The 19,398-nt window shown below is 54.0% G+C and overlaps 1 protein-coding gene across 4 annotated transcripts in view; it reads right to left on the reverse strand.

Annotated features, from left to right (window-relative positions):
• Positions 1 to 4,909: 4,909 nt before the first annotated feature.
• Positions 4,910 to 19,398, reverse strand: part of TMEM266 (transmembrane protein 266) — a 120,887-nt gene continuing 106,398 nt past the window's right edge. For 3 of the 4 annotated variants that reach the window (XM_027572264.2, XM_027572261.2, XM_027572262.1), the window contains 2 exons: positions 7,489 to 7,551; positions 4,910 to 6,063 (listed from right to left, as the gene is read on the reverse strand). In XM_027572264.2, coding sequence (XP_027428065.1) covers positions 5,468 to 6,063; positions 7,489 to 7,551 — 659 coding nt within the window. In that variant the 3' untranslated portion in view covers positions 4,910 to 5,467. The remainder of the gene's footprint in view (positions 6,064 to 7,488; positions 7,552 to 19,398) is intronic. The other variant, XM_027572263.2, reaches the window with a different exon arrangement.

Below are 19,398 nucleotides of genomic sequence, written 5' to 3' on the forward strand. Positions count from 1 at the left end.
GCTGGGCTGAGCCCTTTACACCCATTACCTCATTCAAGCCTCCTACCCTACAAGGTGCAGCGGTAGTCCCCACACTACAGATGGGAAAATGGAAGACTCCAGACCTTAAAAACACTTGCCCACAGATTCACAGCTAGTAAATGGCGACCTTAGGCCAACATCTACTCTCAGCACATGTCCTGTCCTCTGGGATCATGGCCGGGGCAGACTGAATGGAGAGGTGCAAGACAAGGCTGCTGAGCCAAGTTCAGAAGGAGCAGCTGAAACCACCAATGAAGAAGGCCCGGCCAGGACAAGGTACAGAAACCGAGGACATGACAGACTCTGGCCCCCAGCGCCTGATTCCCCAGCTAGCCTGATACTCCTCCATTCTGAACCACTCCATTCAGGGAAGCAGGGGTCTTTGTACTAGAATCTGGATCTGGTCTGCACACTGGCTCTTTCACAACATTGAGCAAACCCAAGTCCCCACGCCCCTTCTTCGTGCGGTGGAGGCGGAGGTGAGCCTAGTTGATGTTGAGGCTCCTAGAGCACTTGGTGAAAGGTGCCCCGTGAATCTCAGACACTGAAGAATTCTTCCACATCCATCACAGTGTTTAATGTCCTGGTTGATCTCTGGGGTAGTCCTTTGCATTTGCTTGTTCAGGATGAATAGGCAGTCTGCTCCCTATGCTGTAGCCTAGGGCTCTGCATAAAATTGTGCTAGCGCTATCTCTGGTAGCTTGCAATAAATTTAGTAGCAAATGTTCCATCATTTTATTTGGATAATTGAATTAACTATTCACCAGGAGATGATACCAAACTTCTCAGCACTGGAGTGAAAAAAAAAAAAAAATCCTCGCTCAGTTTATGTCAGAAAAACAAAGGTTTTTAGCTTGTACTGGAGAAGGGACAGGAAGGCCGGCGAGTTGCCTCCTGTCTGAGAACTGTACTCTCTTACCCCACTCAGGGTGGCTCCGAGGCATCACTTACAGAGGAACCAGCGGGGATATGCGAGCAGGGAGAGCTCGGAGGAGCAGACCGTGCCTTGGCTGGCCACTGGGGCTGGGGGCCGGGGACAGGGCCCTCGTCCTCCCAGCACACGTGCACCCCACTACCACCCTCCCCACCCCACACTCTCTGCTGCAGCAAATGAAATAACCGAGCGTCTCATGCACAGCTTTCCCCAGAAGTGTAACACCCCAGGCATCTATTATTAATAAGGATGGTTTCTGTGTCTCCCTTGAAACGTTCTCAAAGGGCTTTCCCTTCCATTATGTCATTAGCTATCCCAGCAACCCTCTTGGGGGCGGGGGGGCCCAGGAGTGATGATTATTGTTGTACAGGGGGAGGAGGTGGGCCCAAGGATTGGCTTGGAACCACATAGATGGAAACAGGGCTAGGCTGACAATCCAGGTGCCTGGGTTTTGACACACCCTATATGCCTAACAGCGCCCGAGGTGAAGGATGGTGGAGTGACCCTGACTTCTCTCCAGCCTGGAGGAGTCCATTCAAAAGCTGGGGTTAACCATGCCAGCCCCTGGAGTTGTTGGGTGTCCTCGCTAAGCAACTCTACACAAGTATCCTATTGACTAGTAAGATACTCTCCTTTTAAGAAGGCTTCCTTGGACCTTATCTCATTGAGGCTCTCCATAGCTGAGAGAGTAAGACTCCCACCCTAGTCTTTCTCTTTCGAGATGAGGAAGTTGCACCAGAGAGGAGCACAGAGGCAGCCCCAGGACAAGAGCTTCAGTCAAGAGCAGTCCTGGAGTGAGAAAGGAGGTCTTGAGCTGGGGGCCATGGATGGAATGAACGCCCACCATGCTAAAGAGAATTCCATGCCACTAGCCTCTCTCCGATCATGCAGGATCTGTGAAAAACCCCACAGCTGTGGACTTGATATGAAAAGCCAAGGTTTGGGTTGCAGGCCTTGGCCAGGGCTGGCTGGAGGGGGACCAGTATGTCATTCAGGAAGGGCCTTACAGCTCCCCAGTCCTAGGCAGACTTTGAACCAGGTCTGCAGGGCTCCAGCCCAGCTCTGCTGTGAGGTGGCCAACAGCACTCCTAGCTCTGAACCTTGCCCTTGCTGCCAGATTTGGCATGTCAGGGTGGTACCCTGGCCACAGGATTGGCTCCTCTCCAGCTCCAGGGGCAAGGCTGAGTTGGGAGGCAGCTCTGCAAGAGGGGCCATGGGACTCTGCGGACAGAGTGGACTGATCCCTCTAGACCGGGGGGAGGGAGGGGGTGTGTGGGCTGATGGATGGATGGCCTGGGGGCCAGAGTCCTGATTTCTATCTTTGGCTCTATGATGACACCTGGTTTAATTCCAGGAAGCTCATTTCAGCGTGTCCAGCATGGTATCTAACCCAGATAGACCTGGGTTTGAATTCTGCCACTCTTTTACCACTTAGCTATGTGTCCTTGGCAAGTCATTTAATCAATCATTCTGCGCCCCTTTTCTCTGGAAAGCAGGGAAAATAGCACCACTTTGCAGACTGTGACAAAGAGGGAAGACTGCAAAGAGCACCTGTGACAACAGGAAGTGGATACATGGGAGTCATTATTCTCACCCCTCCCTTGTTGGCTTATAGGACACAATGGCTGTTCCCCAAGCTCTCCTCCCTGTGTGGGCTCCGTGAGAGGGCAGATGAGCAAGGCGGAGCCATTTCCCAGAGCTGCAAACCTCCCAGGAGTGCTCAGCCTCCATCTCCACCGGCCCCCAGCTAGCTGCCCGCCGACCATGACTCTGGGCTATGGCACCCGGGGGAGCAGTGAAAGCCAAAGCTTTTACTCTCCACCTCCTGCATTCCAGGCCTTGCGGCTCCACCCCACGCCTGTCCCCAGGCAGGCGAGTGGCTTCCTCTCTGTGTGTGCAGCCTCTAACACTGTGACTGTGGACTCTGCCCTCCGAGAGCTGGGGGCCACCTCTTGGTCTCTTTGTCCTCAGTTTTAATTGGCTCGTGGGGAAAGCCTAACACTGGTACTGCCTGTTCGGGCATGAAGCCAAGATTGAGCGCTCACACAGAATTTCACATCACAGCGGTTTGCAAATGCCCTCAGAAATCAGCTTTCAAAAGTAGAGCTCTTCTGTAAACCCCATTTCTAGGTGGGAAACTGAGGCAGAGAGCGGTGCCCCTCACTTAGCGTCTGACCCCATGGCTGTCCTCCCTGTGCTGTGGTTTCCTCTGGAGCAGTCCACAGTAGCGGCGAGTGCTGGCTGGTGCCTGGCGCCTGGGTGTCCGTGCGGGTGCAGGGCGGGGGGGGGGGGGGGTAGCCAGCCCTTGCCTCAGGGCCAGGGAGATGAGGGCTCGGCCAGCTGGGCCTGGCTGAGGACTGGAGCGGTTTCTAGCCCCACAAGGGCAGACTGCTAAGTACAGGCCCCTGTGGCTCCCACCCAGGAGATGATCACCCACGTGAGGGCCTCCACCCATCATGTGACCAGAGCCGAGAGCCGCACGTTGCTTCCAAAAGTTCTGAACCCTGGGAGCCCTAAGCACTTCACACACGACCAGGTGCACGTGGGCTCCGGTTTCAGTGCTTCTCCTGTTAGTGTCTGACCTCAGGAAAGTCTCTTAAACCTTTCTGAACCCCAGATTCTTCCATCTGTAAAATGGGGCTAGAAATACCTGCCCACAGGATTGCTGGAAGGGCTAAAGGAGCCCAAGGGAGTAGAGGCCTTAGTAGAGTGCTCAGCAACGGTGGCCGTAATGACGCCGTCCTTGACTCAGAACGCCTCTGATTTCCCCAACGGCTCGGGTGGACACTGCTCATCTCGCCACATATGAGGATGCAGCTCTTTGCCTGCAGGTGGGGATCCATCTGACAATTTAGCTGTCTTTCCCAAGGGGGTCTGCCCAAGCCTGTGACCCTATGCAGGGTTGTGGGGTTCTAATGGGACTCGGGCCTGAGCCCTGCTTTCGAGGACCAGGGGAAGGCAGGCAGGGAAGCAGATGCTGCCATGGGACACTGCACTGTTACAGTGAGTCCAAGGGGCCACAGAAGCCCCGAGGACACCCTGACCTACAGTGAGGGACTAGTAAGACACAGTGAGAACCACCCAAAGATGGAGGGGACGAAGAACAGGTTGGGAGGGTAGCCAAAGGCACAGGTAAGCTAAGGAACTGTGACCATGCTGAGTTCAGCTAGGACGTGAGCCCTCGAAATATTGTCTTCCCTTAAACATAAAACAAAACATAGGGGTTACAAACCCAGAATCCCTGGAGCCTCTCTGGGCAAGGGAGACACTGACCAGGCTCATCAGCCTGGGAGGACCCACTAGTGGGACGTGGAGTCAGAGGCTACAGCTGGGCCTCAGCAAGGCTGTGATGGGGTCTAAGGCTGGTGGTCTGCAGGGCAGAATGGCCGGGGCTCATGACTGCTCCTGAGGGAGGAGGAGGGTGCCAAGGGCGTCAAGGGCGTCAAGGGCGCCAACGCCATGCATCTGCATAGCTGGGTGGATGCTGGTGCCCCGGCTGGGAACCTGCGAGGAAGAGCGGCCTTTGGGCAACATGCTGCACTCAGCTTTGGACCTGCGGAGTTCGAAGACCCCAAGGAACGGAGTCCTGCCTGCGTCAGGGAGCTGAGTGTGGGAGTCGTCAGCCGGGAAGGCAGAATTCCGAGCTCTGTTTTGGTGGGAAGATGAAGGGGGCGGGGGAAGAGACCAGGGCAGCCGCCTCGCCAGGCAGTGCCAGAGCTTCTCGCCTGGGGTCCAGGGCTCCCTGGAGCCTCCCTGGGGCCTCCCTGGGTGGCTTTTCACCAGGCCGGGCCAACCCAAACCCGAAGAGCCACGCCGGCTTCTTCCCCCCGGGGCTAGCAATTGCAAAGGAAAACCTCCGCCAACCAGAAGTCTCAGTGCAGTTGGTTTTTATTATTAAAGCCAAGATTGGAAAACGGCTGTCCCCGCACCCCACCATGGCCCTCCCACCCACCTCCAGATTCATCCCATTATGTCCTGTGAAGGTGAAAACTAGATTTGTCTGGAAAAGACTCAGAGATGCTCATGCTGAAGGAGATGAGGATGAACGAAATAGGCTCAGATGGCGGTCTCAGATGGTGGTCTGTGTGACTGTGTCGGCTCCACCCCGGATTCCGGGAAAAAATGAGACGGCTGGGGGTGGGGCTAGGTAGCCCCTGCTCACAGTGCTCTTCCCAGGGCTCCAGGGTGGGCGCCAGGGACGAAGGCCACGGAAGAGGCTGGGCTGGTCCCTGCGCTCTACCCTGCTGAAGCTGGGCCACGGGCTGGTTTTTGTAAAAATGGTTTAAAAAGACCCCAGCCATGAGCACCACCCTCCCCTGAGCAGGGCCCGAGGAGACGCCAGCTCTGGGCTCTGAGGTCTGAGGCATGTGGCCTCTTGGCCCCGTGACACCTCCCTGGAGGCAGGCAGCACCCTGGGGGAGGCCCTGCGTGTGGCCCCTGGCGGCCTCCGGGGCCCTCGGAGAGCATCCAGACAGCTCTCGGCCCTCCTCCCACCCAGCCCAGCTGGAGGCTCTAGGCTTCAGGGACCCTGTGCAACTTTTGCTCTTTGGATTCCAAAGATCTGAACTTCTCCTCCAGCATGGGTGCAGCAGGCTGGAAGTGGATGACAGGCTTGATCTGAAAGACTGTGAAGCCCTCCTGATTCTTCTGGTTGAAAAGACTTACCCTGGGCTCCAGCTCAGGGCTGCTTTGGGCCGAGCCCACGGGGCTGGGCCAGGTGGGAGGGGCTGGGTCCAAGGCCCCCTGGGACAGGCAGGGGTCCTCCGATAGGGAGGACAGCAGGTCCTGGACTGCGGCCTCTGCCATCTGCTGCCGGGGTGGTGGTGGCAGTGGCCGAGGAGAGGGGCCGGGCTCTGAGGGCGGCTCCTCGCGGGCGGTACTGCAGTCTGTAGAGGAGCCCAGCGTCTGGCTGCTGTCACTCTGGGCCCGGGTGACAGAGCTGTGAGTCGAGCGGGAGGCGCTCTCGGACATGGCACTGGCACAGGTGCCACTGCTGCTGGGCTTCAGGGCCACGTCGACTGAGCAGAGGTCCGAGGAGAGGTCGGGCCGGTGGATGTCGACTGCGGCTGTGGTGACTACGCACAAGGCTGGCTCTGGGGCACCACTGTCTGCAAGAAAGGAGGGGATGCCGGTCACACTTCACCCTCTGCTACACCTCTGTGGGCCCTGATGGGGGCGCCTCTGACCCAAATGGCAGCTAGCGAGTGTGCACGGGCTCTGCTGGGGGACGCCTGGGTCTGTGGTCCAATTTCCCAGAGTTCGCGGCCCGGCCCCGCGAGGATTCTGCCCCACCCTCCTCTGGCCGACTTCTCCGGACATGCGACACGCACTGGCCAATCATCTGTGCGGACTGATCTGTGGCCTCTCTGAACAGCTGTGCTCTGCCCGGTGCTCAGCAGTATTCTAGAATAGACGGTAGCTGTTCTGCCCCCTAGGTGCTGGAGGAAAGCTGACAACCCAGGAGCTGCGTCCCTGGCTGATCTGCCATGGACCTGTGTTGATTTAAACCACGGAGATGTTGGGGTTATTTGCCACGGCAGCATAACCTAGCTCATCCTAACTCAGAAAGCAGGCGGTGCCAGGACTAGGAATCCGGGCTTCATGGTCAGATGGAGTCATTCCGTTTTAAATGGGGCCAACATGAGAGTGACATGATCAGAGCTGTGTCTTCAGAAGATTGTGTCATCCCTGTAGGATGCATTGCAGAGTGAGCACAGAGAACACTCCAGAGATCTTTAAGGAAGAAGTACCAAGGGGCTGCATTACAGTGGGTGCAGTAGGGGCAAGGTCTCTCCCCAGAGTTGTGGGGAGAGTGCACTGGGGGAGAGGTCTGAGCTAGAGATGGCGGTCTCTGAAATCAGCAGATTGGATGAAGCTTTGAAAGAGGGAGAGAAAGAGAGAAGAGATCTTTAGGGGGTGACATTGTAGAAAACAATCCACTGCATGACACATGTCACAAAATGTAACATTCTAGCCTCACAAAGGAGTATACGAGGATTCAAGGAGTGTCAAATACAAACTACTGAGATTCAAGACATTGGCTAAGGAAAACGGGGTATTCTTTTAAAACGCAAACTTTCCCACAAATGAAAACCACCAGGCTCCCTGAAACTTCTTTCAAGAGAAAGAATGAAACAAATCGAGCAAGGACATGCCCCACACCTGTTGCTTCTCAAGCCCAACTCTGCTGTTACCTCACCCCCATCGTGATCACTCCATGAGGGTCTCGGGTTGAGGGGCGCTGAGGTCTCCTAGACTTCTGATTCCAGCCCCCTCTCCATATGAGGGTCCCACATGCTGCCTCATTAGGGATCACGGAGTACTCCAACCTCCACATCCACAGCCCCGGCGCTGGACTCTGCTGGGAGCTAAAGCTGCAGGTATTTGAACCTTGAACTCTGCCTGCAGTGATGGTCACAGGCACCAAGGGATGGGCACGCCAGGCCAAGCTGTCCCCATTCTCAATGTTAGGGGCTGCGTGGGGCGGCACAGAGGTTCTGGTGTGTGCAGAGCGGCTCCGGACATGGACTCACCACTGCTGGGCCCGTTGTAGTATTGGCTGACATAGCTGTTCATGTCGTCTCTCACGGCAGCACCTTCGCAGAGGAGGACAGAGAAAGGGGAGTGTGGCGGCGTGCGGAGAGTCTAAGAGAAGGCTGTAGCCAGTTCGTGTCCCTCCCTCCGTACTCCCGCCCCTCCCCATCACCACGAGAGGAGGCTCTTGTCTTGCCCGGGAGGCTCTCTGCTGCTTCTCAATCCTCAGTGGGGATCCGCCCCACGGCTGGGCTGGACTGGGCGTCAGGGACCCAGGTCCTCATGAAGCATCTGGCTTGACATAGGGCATGGGCAGAGCCTTTTCCTTCTCTGTCCTGTTTCCCCCATATCTGAGATGCAAACAGTTCCTCAGGGCTTTCCCTGCCAGGACGGCCCGAGTCTCTGAGTCTACCTGAGGGTCTCAGGGTGCCTGCTGTCCTCAGTACAAAAGTCTCAAAGCCTTGCTAGTGGCCCCACCCAGCCAGCTGCAGAGGCTGATTGTTGGTGACAGCCCACTGGCTCACCTATCAGAGGACCCAGTCTCCCACGCAGTATGGGGATGGGCTGGGGGCTGCTCTCCCCCCCCCCCCACCTACGCAGTTCCTAGCATGCAGTGAGCGCTCGGTCAATAGTTATTGCGTGAATAATGCATGACGAGGTGTAAAGCTGTCCAAGGAGATGACATGGGAACAAGGGTCTCAAGGAAATGTTGGTTCATTGTCTTGACAGGAGTAAAGAAGGAATGGGAGAGAGGAGAGGCGAGAAATTCAGAGTAGCCTGAGAATGGGAGGAAAAGCAGATGACCGGAGACCCCAAGGAGCTTGGCCTTGTTCAAGGGCACTGAAGAACCACAGGAACGTTGGAACATGGTCAGGTGTGACTCCCTCCCAAGGTTGTGGGAAGAGTAGTTCAGAAGGTCCCAGACTTTAGGCAGGAAGACCAGAAACGAGGCCCAGGTGAGGCTGACAGGTTCTGAGGTGGGGATGGGTGGCGATGCCTGTTGGGGAGGAAGGGAGGGACCAGGGTCAAGTGATAATTACGAGGGACTTGGCAGGGTTTGGAGAATGACAAGATGACTCAGTTGACTCAACTTGTCAGACCGAGCTCAGGGGTTGCTCTTTAGCAACTATGGTCTCCCCTGGGTCCTAGGGTCCTAAAAGGGTACCAGAATCAGACCTGATTTCAAACCTCAACCCCACCACGTTTTAGCTAAGGACCTTTCGCTTAGGTCCTAAGCCTCTGTCCGTTAAGGAGATTAAAGGAGCTAACAAATGTCAGATTTCTCGAGTGGGGTCAGGCACACAGAAGGCCTTCAAACACATGGGAGTCTAGTCCTTCCTCTCCTACAGAAGTCTGAAGAAGTCCACATGCCTGACGCTTCTCCCAGGAGCGGTGGTCTATGGATGAATGGACCAGACGCTTTCTGTGGCCTCCTTCCCGGGCACACCTGAAACCACTGTGGAACCCAATCGGCCGGACCCTGGGAGGCTGCGTGGCAGCACATACAGACCTGGCTCCTAAAAGCTTTTTTGGCCTCTTTTGATCTTTAAATGCCTGCGGTGAGAGGTGTGTTTTGCATTAATGCCTGAGTTGAGGGAGAGGCCCGAGGCTGGCTCTAGACCCTGGTCCAAGATCAGCCAGCAAAGCTCCCTCAGAATCACACAGCAATACAACTCTCCATGGCTCTTCATTATTGACATGGTAAATGCTGTCTGGCCCTGCAGGTCACCCTGGGGGGCAGGCGGAGGCTGGGGAGGCTGCTTCTGGCCAGCAGTGAGAGTAGGCAGTGGCACCAGGCCTCTTGGGCCAGACGGGAGGTTCTGGTCACTTCCCTCAGGATGAGCCTTTGGCCGTGGCTGCGGAGGCCTTGTGACATGGGCAGAACTATGAACTCAGCTGAAGTTATCTGCAGACTCATGAGAATTTATCCCAAGGGAGTTACTCACAGAAGGTGGCCTGGGGTGAAGAAGAAAAACCCAGAACCTAGAAAACTAGACAGCTACATGCAAACAAATAAAACTGGACCACCTTCTTACACTATACTCAAAAATAAACTCAAAATGGATGAAAGACCTAAATATGAGACCTGAAACCATAAGCTCCTAGATAAGAGCACAGACAGTAATCTCTCTGACATCGGCTGTAGCAATGTTTTTCTTGAAATGTCTCCTAAAGTAAGAAAAACAAAGGAAAAAATAAATTACTGGGACTAGACCAAACTAAAAAGTGTGTGCACAGCAAAGGAAATCATCAACAAAATGAAAAGGCAACCTACTGAATGGAAGAAGATATTTGCAAATTATTTTTGATAAGGGGCTATATCCAAAATACATAAAAAAACTCATACCCCTCAACAGCAAAACACCATTAAAACACGGGCAGTGGACTTGAATAGACATTTTTACAAAGAAGACATCCAGATGGCCAACAGACACATGAAAAGATGCTCCACATCACTCCTCATCAGGGAAATGCAAATCAAAACCACAATGAGGTATCACCTTACACCTGTCAGAATGGCTCAAATCAACAAAACAAGAAACAACAGGTGTTGGCAAGAATGTGGAGAAAAAGGAACCCTCGTGCACTGTTGGTGGGAATGCAAACTGGTGCAGCCACTCTGGAAAACAGTATGGAGGTTCCTCAAAAAGTTAAAAATAGAGCTACCTTACAATTCCACCACTGGGTATTTACCCAGAGAAAATGAAAACACTAATTGGAGAGATACATGCACCCCTACGTTTAGTGCAATACTATTTACAACAGCCAAGATATGAAGCAACCTGAGTGTCCATCGATAGATGAATGGATAACGATGCGGTACACACACACACTGGAATACTGGACATAAAAAAGGATGAGATCATGTCATTTGAGGCAACATGGATGGACCTAGAGAGTATTAGGCTAAGTCAGAGAAAGACAAATGCCGTATCACTTCACTTACATGTGGAATCTAGAAAACAGAGGAATAAACAAACAAAAAGCAGAAACAGACCCATACACACAGAGATGGGAGGAGGTGGAGGATGGGCAGGACGGGCGAAGGGGAGTGGGAGCTGCGGGCTTCTGGTTATGGAATGAGTACGTCACAGGAATAAAGGGCACAGCATGGGGAATCTAGTCGATGGCCGTAACAGTGTGGTATGTGACAGATGGTAGCCGCACTCGTGAGCACAGCGTAACATACAAACTTGTAAAATCACTGTTGTACACCTGAAACTAATGTAACATTGTGTGTCAACTGTACTTCAATGAAAAAAAATTATAAAAAGGGAAACCGCAATCTTATTAAAAAAACAAAAACAAAAGCACCCAGATCCTAGTTCCCATCCTGTGCGTGCCACTACCATGAGAGCTTGAGCAGGTCACCTCCCCTTCCTGGGCCTCAGTTTCTTCATCCGTACCACCAGGGGCTGGGCAGGCTCTTGCGGATCGTGAGCAGCTGCGCCGGATGCCCCCGGCACCTCCACCAGCTCTGGAAGCTCCAAGAGGGGAGAGAGCAGCGCAGGAGGGGGCCAGAGGCATCGGGGCCGTCGCCGCATGCCTGGGCAGGAGTCACCTCGCTGCTGATGGGGGTCTCCACCGTGGCCGGCATACCTGGGCAAGGGGGTGCCCACCTCTCTGTTGAGCAGTTCGGATAACCAGCTGTGGGCAGCTCTTGTTCACCTGTGCTCAGCAGGATCACAGTGTGCCCCATCCCGCGCTGGGTACCGAGGCCAGGACTCCCTGCCTCCAAGGAGCACAGTCAGGGCCTCCCCAGGATGCCATACCTTGGTCAAACAGCCCATCTCCGTTTAATCAAGCCTTGCAGACCGTGGTCCTGTCTTCACAGGTACCAGGGCTAAGCCCATTGCTCTTCACTGTCTATGTGACAGACCTTCTGACACTTAAAAAGCCCTCCGGAGAAGTTTCTTTTGGGAAACCACTGTCCGTTTCCCACCCGTCCCGAGTTTTCCAGCCTTCCCACTCTGAAGGCCTCCCTGCGGGCTACAGAGGTGACCAAAATGGGTGGAGGAGGGTAAGGGAGGGAGCCGGCATTCACTGCGCCTTCGAAGCGCCACACCTCGGGTTAGGCACACACCATACTTCTTTAATCCTCACCACTGCCCTGCGAGGCGGGGATGACTCAGTAGACTGGTTCTTCCCAAGATCTGGGATCACTCCCCTCATGCAGCCCAGCACCCTCCGGACAGCAACCGCCCTACTCCGCTGACTCACAGCCGCCCGGGGCTTCCATGCAGTGGCGGGGCAGGCCAAGCCCTGAGCGCACTTGGCTGTGTCACCCCCACGGAGGACTCCATGTTCCTCATCCCAGGCTAATGTCAGCTTGCTGGTTTCAGCAGAGAGGGCAGTGTGCTGAGGAGCACTCTTAATCTTGGCTGCATGTCAGGGATTAGCTCTTCCTCCTATCTCAGTGTTGATGGAGAATACCACATCTTCATCTACACCATTGAAAAAACCACCTAGGCTAGGTGAACTGTAGCCCGATGTCTCTCCTGAGCTTCTGGCTGACCTGGTCAACTGGACAACGTCTCCTGCAGGACCTCCAATCACCACTGACACAACATGTCCACAACAGAACTCAGTTTCTCCCTCCACCTCCATCTTGGTGAATGGTTTCCTTGCCCACCCAGGCTGGGACCCTGGTCACTTCACTGTGCTTTCTCCTTCCTTACCAACAACCCAACTCCTACCAAGTCTGTGACTAGTCGAGGGACCCCCTGGTACCTCTGCTATGGTCTGGTGGTCCAGCCATAGGTCAGACCTCATGCTTTCCCCTTTGGACTCTTGTGACATCTGTGGGTTTAATGAACAGGATTCTAGCTCCATGGATATGTGTGACACTGAACCTAGGTCCCACCCAGATGGCCTCCAGAGGTTTGTCCAGTCCACATTTGTTCCCTCTACTCCAAACCTGGACCCACACAGGGGCCTCAGAATGAGCTTTAAGACACAAATCTGAGGGGCACCTGGGTGGCTCTGTCAGTTAAGCGTCTGCCTTCAGCTCAGGTCATGATCCCAGGGTCCTGGGATTGAGCTCCGTGTGTCAGGCTCCCTGCTCCGCGGGGAGCCTGCTTCTCCCTCTCCCACTCCCTCCCTCTGCCTGCCGCTCCCCCTGCTTGTGCTCTCTCTCTCTCTGACAAATAAATAAAACCTAAAAAAAAAAGACAAATCTGAAAGCGAGACCTGCTTGGACTCCTCCAGCAATGTTGACGCTGCCCCTCCCTGCTCTCTGCTTCAAGCAGGCCCTCGAGTTCTCCAGAACAGACCCCTTGGGCTGGGGTTGTGTCCCCACCCACACAGGGGCCGAGAGCCTCTGAGGGCAGGGGCCACATTTTACTCAGCATCTCCCTTGCACTAAGCACGGGGCTTGGCCTATGCCAGCCTCCACTAAAGAGTGCTGCTGACTGGACAGATGACTGTGTCTGGGTGAGAGGCCTGCAGGGCCTCCTGGCACCGTCTGCCTCACCCTCTGCGAGGCGCTGTCATTCTTCGGCACACAGCCTCGCTCCCGGTCACTAGTACCTGCCTGGACGCTGGTGACTGTTGGGTGCCTGGGGGCTTGGGGCAAAGGAGGGGAGGCAGGCACAGAGGCTTAAGGCCAGGAACAGGCCACCACTGAGCCTCCACAAGGGGTGTGCCCACTTTCCACCTAAGAACAATCCCCCGCCCCAGGGTTTCTCTTGACTCAGCCCCAAGGCGTCCTGGGACCACGGAGGAACCACCTCACACTGAGGGCTGAGCTCAGGACAAACCTGAAACCCACCGCCTTGTGGTCCCAGGCAAATCCCCAGGCCCCCTGAGCCTCAGCTTCCTCCCAGGTAAAACGCTGTTGAGCTCTAAGACTTACTGAGAAAATGCATGTCAAATCTAGCCCAGGGCTGCTCGGTACCTCTCCGAATCCCCACCCCCGGTGTTCCCTCCCGACCCGAAGTCTTGAGTCTTTTGTGGCAGCTGCTCTTGGCTGCCTGGCGCCTTCCCTCCTGGGGGAAAAGCGCTCTGCAAATGCATCCTGACTAATCCGCTCAAAGCCCTTCGAGTGCTGGTCATGGCAACACTCCTCATGTGTGTTTGCCCCTTGGGCGGAGCCCCAACCTGCCTGGTAAGGCAGAAGTTGAGCAACAGTGTGGGAGTCAGCTGGGGCTCCTGAAGGGGGTGGGAGGAGCTGTGCTGTGGGGTGGGGGTGCCAAGACCCCGCATCCTGTGCAGACACAAGCCCCAGCGCCCAGAGGGAAGCCCTGGTTCCTGGTTCGGGGTTCCTCCTCCCTGACTCCAACCTGCTGCTCCATGACTCAGCAGCCCGCCCAGAAAGAGCACACCTGCTGTGTGCCATGCAGGAGAGCTGTGGCCACAACTGAAAGCCCAATTTTTCTCAGGGAAGATAGGCTTCTGCTACTGTTCTTATTCTGGAAAAACTGGGGCTCAGAGACAGGACCAGCAGCATAACTGTGGGGCCCCTTGTTCAAAAAGCATGAAGGTCCAGAAATAAACCCGTGCATATATGGGAAAGGGCAGTCTCTTCAACAATGGTGCAGGGAAAACTGGACAGCTACATGCAAAAAAACAAAACTGGACCACTATGTTACATCATACACAAAAATTAACTCAGAGCAGATTAAAGGCCTAAATGTGAGACTTGAAACCATAAAACTCCTGAAAGAAAACATAGGCAGTCAGCTCCTTGAATTCATTCTCAGCGATGATTTCTTTTGGATTTGACACCAAAAGCAAAGGCAATAAAAGTAAAAATAAACAAGTGGAACTACATCAAACCAAAAAGCTTCTGCACAGCAAAGGAAATCATCAACAAAATGAAAACGCAACCTACTGAATGCGAGAAGATATTTGCAAATCATATTATGATAAGGAGCTAACATCCACATTGTATAAAGAACTCATACACCTCAAAAGTAAAAAGAACTAAACCAATTAAAAAATGGACAGAGGATCTGAATAGACATTTTTTCCAGAGAAGACAGCCAGATGGCCAACAGACACATGAAAAGATGCTTAGCATCACTCATCATCAGGGAAATGCAAATCAAAACTACAATGAACTATTACCTCACACCTGTCAGAATGGCTAAAATTGAAAACATAAGAAACAACAAGTGTTGGAGAGGATGTGGAGAAAAGGAACACTTGTGCACTGTTGGTGGGATGCAAATTGTTGCAACCACTATGGAAAACAGTACGGCGGTTCCTCAAAAAATTAAAAAAAGAACTTCCATAGAATTCCACTTTGGGGTATTTATCCAAAGTAAACAAAAACACTAACTTTAGAAGAGGCACCCCCACATTCATTCCAGCATTGTTCATAACAGCCAATACAGGGCAACCGTGTGAGTGTCCAGTGGTGGACGGATGAGGAAGATGGGGTATACATGCACACACACACACGCACACACGCACAATGGAATATTATTCAGCCATAAAAAAAGAAAGCAATCTTGCCGTTTGCAACATGGATGGCCCTGGAGGCATTATGCTACATGAAATAAGTCAGACAGAGAAAAACAAATACTATATGAGCTCACCTATGTGGAGTCTAAAAACAAAACGAAAACAAGAAACTCGGAGCTCACAGACACAGAACACATTGGTAGTTGCTAGAGGTGGGGGTTGGGCGAACTGGGTGAATGGAGTCAAAAAGTATAAATTTTGTTATAAAATAAATAAATTGTGGAGATATGATGTATTGCATGGTGAATACAGTTAATGATAATGTATTGCATTTTTTAAAAGATTTTATTTATTTATTTGACAAAGAGAGACACAGCGAGAGCAGGAACACAAGCAGGGGGAGTGGGAGAGGGAGAAGCAGGCTTCCTGCTGAGCAGGGAGCCCAATGTGGGGCTCGATCCCAGGACCCTGGGATCATGACCTGAGCCGAAGGCAGACCCTTAATGACTGAGCCACCCAGGTGCCCCAATGTATTGCATTTTTGAAAGTTGCTGAGTAAATCTTGAAAGTTCTCATCTCAAAAAAAACATTTTATGACTATGTATGGTGACAGGCATTAACTAGATTTATTATGATCATTTTGCTATATATATATAAATATCAGATCACATAGTATACCTGAAAGTAATATGCTATATGTCAATTACACATCCGTTAAAAAAAAAGCATTAAGAATTTCAAGAGGGTGACGGCAGAGCAGTGAACCAAGTTCAAGGCCCTATGTGACCAGGGGGGTCACCCAACCATGGAGCCAGTCCTGCTCAGAGAGTTAAGTCACTTGTTCAAGGCCAAGCTGAGATTCAAACCCAGCCCTGAGTCTTCCACTGGCGTCCCTTCCTTATATCACCGTACCCCCCTCTGCCCCATCAGCTGCCTCACTACTTGTGTGAGGACCTCCCAGGTCTAGCCCTGCAGCTCTGCAGCTTCTCTGGCTCCTCAGTGCCCCCCAGTAATATTCCCCTGTGTATACATACCCCATCGTCCTCATCCGTCCACCACTGGACACTCACACGGTTGCCCTGTATTGGCTGTTATGAACAATGCTGGAATGAATGTGGGGGCGCCTCTTCTCAAGTTAGTGTTTTTGTTTACTTTGGATAAATACGCTGAAGTGGAATTCTATGGAAGTTCCATTTTTAACTTTTCGAGGAACCTGAGGAGGCCAGTGGTGGCAGAAACCCCAACTGGTCTCGGCGGCACACGGGCCTCTCCTCTCCTAAGGGCCCATGCCGGTGCCAGCTCTGCTTGGCAGAGGGAAAGCCCAGACCGGCCGCCGGGCACATCTGGGGGGTTTCTCTGAGCACCGGTGCAGCACGGAGGGCCGCCGCCGTTGGCCATGATATACGGTGGACACTGTGGCGCTCCCCCCGTGGCTGTAATTCATAAATTATGGGCGAGGTTCAAGACTAATAAATTTGGGAGGGAAGTATTAATGACTACACAGGGGCACCGTGAACTTGGCAGGCCCCAAAGCCTGGAACTTTGCAGCCTGGGTTTTAAAAATGATTTGTGCCAGAGCAAGTCTAAACAGAAGCTGGTCGGCATTAGTCTGGCTCTGACCTGCGAGCAACTGCTGAACCGCGGGGACCCCTCGGCCCTCCCGCCCTTTGGGGCTGCCCTCCCGCAGCGAGCACGGCCCCCTCCCGTGGCTCCTGTGACTCCCAGCTCACTTCTGCGGGTTAATCCCCCGACCGCCTGTGCACTGTTGTGACACGGTGGACTTCAGAGCCCTCACTGGCCTGAAGCTCATTGTGAGCAACAGATGCTGCCCTTTCTCCATCTCCAGAGTGGCCCAGAGCACCCCTAGCTTGTCCGGCCGTAATTTCTAATGTCGTGGAAATCCCTCCCTGGACACAGCTCCTGGTCAGAGAGAAATCAGCTGGGGGACACCCTGTCTCCCTGGCCCACTGGAGGCTGTGAATCACGCACGCCGCTTGCTGGGCCCCTGCATCTGCCCTCTGTCTCAGAGGTGTTGGCTTTGCTGTTTATGGCTCTGGAGGTTGCTTGTGAGGCGGCACAAGAGGCACGTGTGGGAATGTACTGGGCAGGCGGCACGGACGGACCGGGGCAGGTGTAGGGCAGGTATGCATCTAGAGAGGGGGGCAGTGGGGGTGTCACAGGAGAGATAACGGACGGCAGGGTGGGGGTCCAGGACTAGAAGGGAGGAGCGTTTGCAGCTGCTCCCAGAGGGGCATGTTTGGCATCTCTCTGGGAGGCCTGAGTGCCTCATTCAGACACCCCACCCCCCCCCAGTCTCCAGGAGGGTCGGCACAGACCCTGGGACATCCTGGCTGGTGACGCACAGCTGGTCAAATTCACCCTGAGTGTGCTTCAAGTGTGACCCAGCTTTCTCCCTTCTTACTCCGCCTCCCTGCTTTCCCTCCTGGAAGTTGCTCACTACGGGGTCAGCAGAGGGAGGGAGCGGAGAGGCAGGAACTCCTAGAACGTGTGGGATTATTTTAAAGGCTTAGTTTGTTTGCAGACTCTCCAAACTCAGATCTTCACTCCCTGGGGGCCCAAATGGGGCATCAGGTGTCGAGGGTCTGGAGGTCACTGGCTGAGGGGCAGTAATAATGGCCATGCTGTTATCTTGAGAGCTGAGGATCCTGACGAGAGAGGTGCTACAGGACATGGGCTGTTCTGGAAGTGCTCACCTGAGCTCAGGTGTTTACAGACGAGCACACACGAAAAGAGAACAGAACCAAGCAGGCCCAAGCCCTAGGCGAGCTGCAGCCTCCAGATGGACTGCGAGTGACACGGAGCCCCCCGCCTCCGCGGGCAGAGCAAGAAGCTGCCCAGCAGTGGCTCCTCCAGCTCCCTCTGCCTGATCAGGGAGGAAGCTCCTGGGAGGGACACCGTCCCTCCTGTCCTTGGGAAGTGAAACAAGTGGGCAAAAGCTGCTGAGTTCCAGAGAACTTTCCCAAAAAGAATATTCTTTTATTATATTCTTGTATTCTGGATTCCACAAACACCAACCTGGGGAGCTGAAAGTCAAGAGGGGTTTCTGGAGTGGACTGCTGCCACATGGGCCTGAGCTCAGAGGGCTGCAGGGACCCACACGAGAAAACGTGGTATCTGCCAGCCTCGTCTTATTCTTTGATCAGCTGCGGGCTTGCAGATGACATTTCACACAACAAGCTCCAGGGGGAGCCTGCTGAGGGCCAGGCTTGGGCGGCCCTCGTGGGGACACACACGTAAACGGTCACGGCCCAGCGGCCCCACGGCACGAATGATCGGGGCCTCGCGGCAGTTCCGGTCCGGTCTAGAGAGGAGAGAGTGGTGGCTGGGAGCTCACTCAGAGATGGGTTTTAAGGAGGAAGAGAAGTGTGGCAGGCAGGCCTGGACTGCCAGTGCACAGCATGTGGAAAAGCTCCAAGACCTACAGCTGCACAGAACACTCACAGAACTAGATGTTTCCCCCGCGTGAGGGAAGGTGAAGAGAGTGGGAGGAGTGAGGCTGTGGAAGCGAGAGCATCCACCTGTTAGAGGGGGTCATCGTGTCTCTCCCAACGTGTCCCTCCGAATGGAATCTCATGTGGCAGTGATCAAGGTGAGGTCATACTGGAGTGGGGTGGGCCCCAGCCCAGGATGCCTGCGGTCTTTATAAACAAGGAAGTGTGAACACAGACACACAGGGAGAATGCCAGGTGGAGAGGGAGCCAAGGAACGCCAAGCATTACGAGCAAACCACCAGAAGCTATAGTAGAGAGGCCCTCACAGCCCTCAGGAGGAGCCAACCCTGCCAAGACCTTGATCTCAGACTTCCAGCCTCCAGAGCTGTGCGACCGTAAACTGACGTTTAAGCCCCTGGCTTGTTGCGGCAGCCCTAGCAGCCACCAGCCAAGGTGTTAAATTGGGGAGGAATCCAACAAGCTACAGCCCAACACAGATAGATGTAAAGTGCTGCATGGTTGTGGGGGGAGGGCAGGGGGCACAAAGCACGGCCTAGGGATGGGCTGTGGGGGCCCATGTGGGGAACAGCGGGCCTGGGTCAGCTGTGAGCTCAGGCCGGGCAGCCACCAGAAGGCTCAGGAGCCTTCTAGCCACATCGAAGGGGTCTTAGATTCAGAACAAAAAAGCAGGGGTGGCCCCTTAGCACTCCACCCTCATCTTGCAGCTCCCCAAGAACTGCATTTTGTTCTGGGTGTCACTCCAAGAGGAACCAAAACATTGCAATGTTCAAGAAGGGACAATACAGCAAGAACCTGGAGAGCTTCTCCCCCAAGGACTGGTGTGGAAATGCAGTGACAGTCCCCGGAGGAGAAAACACTTAGACGCCAGTCTCCAAAAGGACACCTCAGTATAACATTGTACGTCAAATATACCTCAATAAAAAAAAAAATGAAAGGATGCCTTTCACCAATGCATAAAAACTGCAGCCAAGTGGGAGAGGCAGGTACCCAGGGGCAGACCTCAGCTCAGTCTGAAGAATTACATTTAAA

This window comes from Zalophus californianus, chromosome 6, assembly GCF_009762305.2.
Source record: "Zalophus californianus isolate mZalCal1 chromosome 6, mZalCal1.pri.v2, whole genome shotgun sequence".
Lineage (NCBI taxonomy): Eukaryota > Metazoa > Chordata > Mammalia > Carnivora > Otariidae > Zalophus > Zalophus californianus.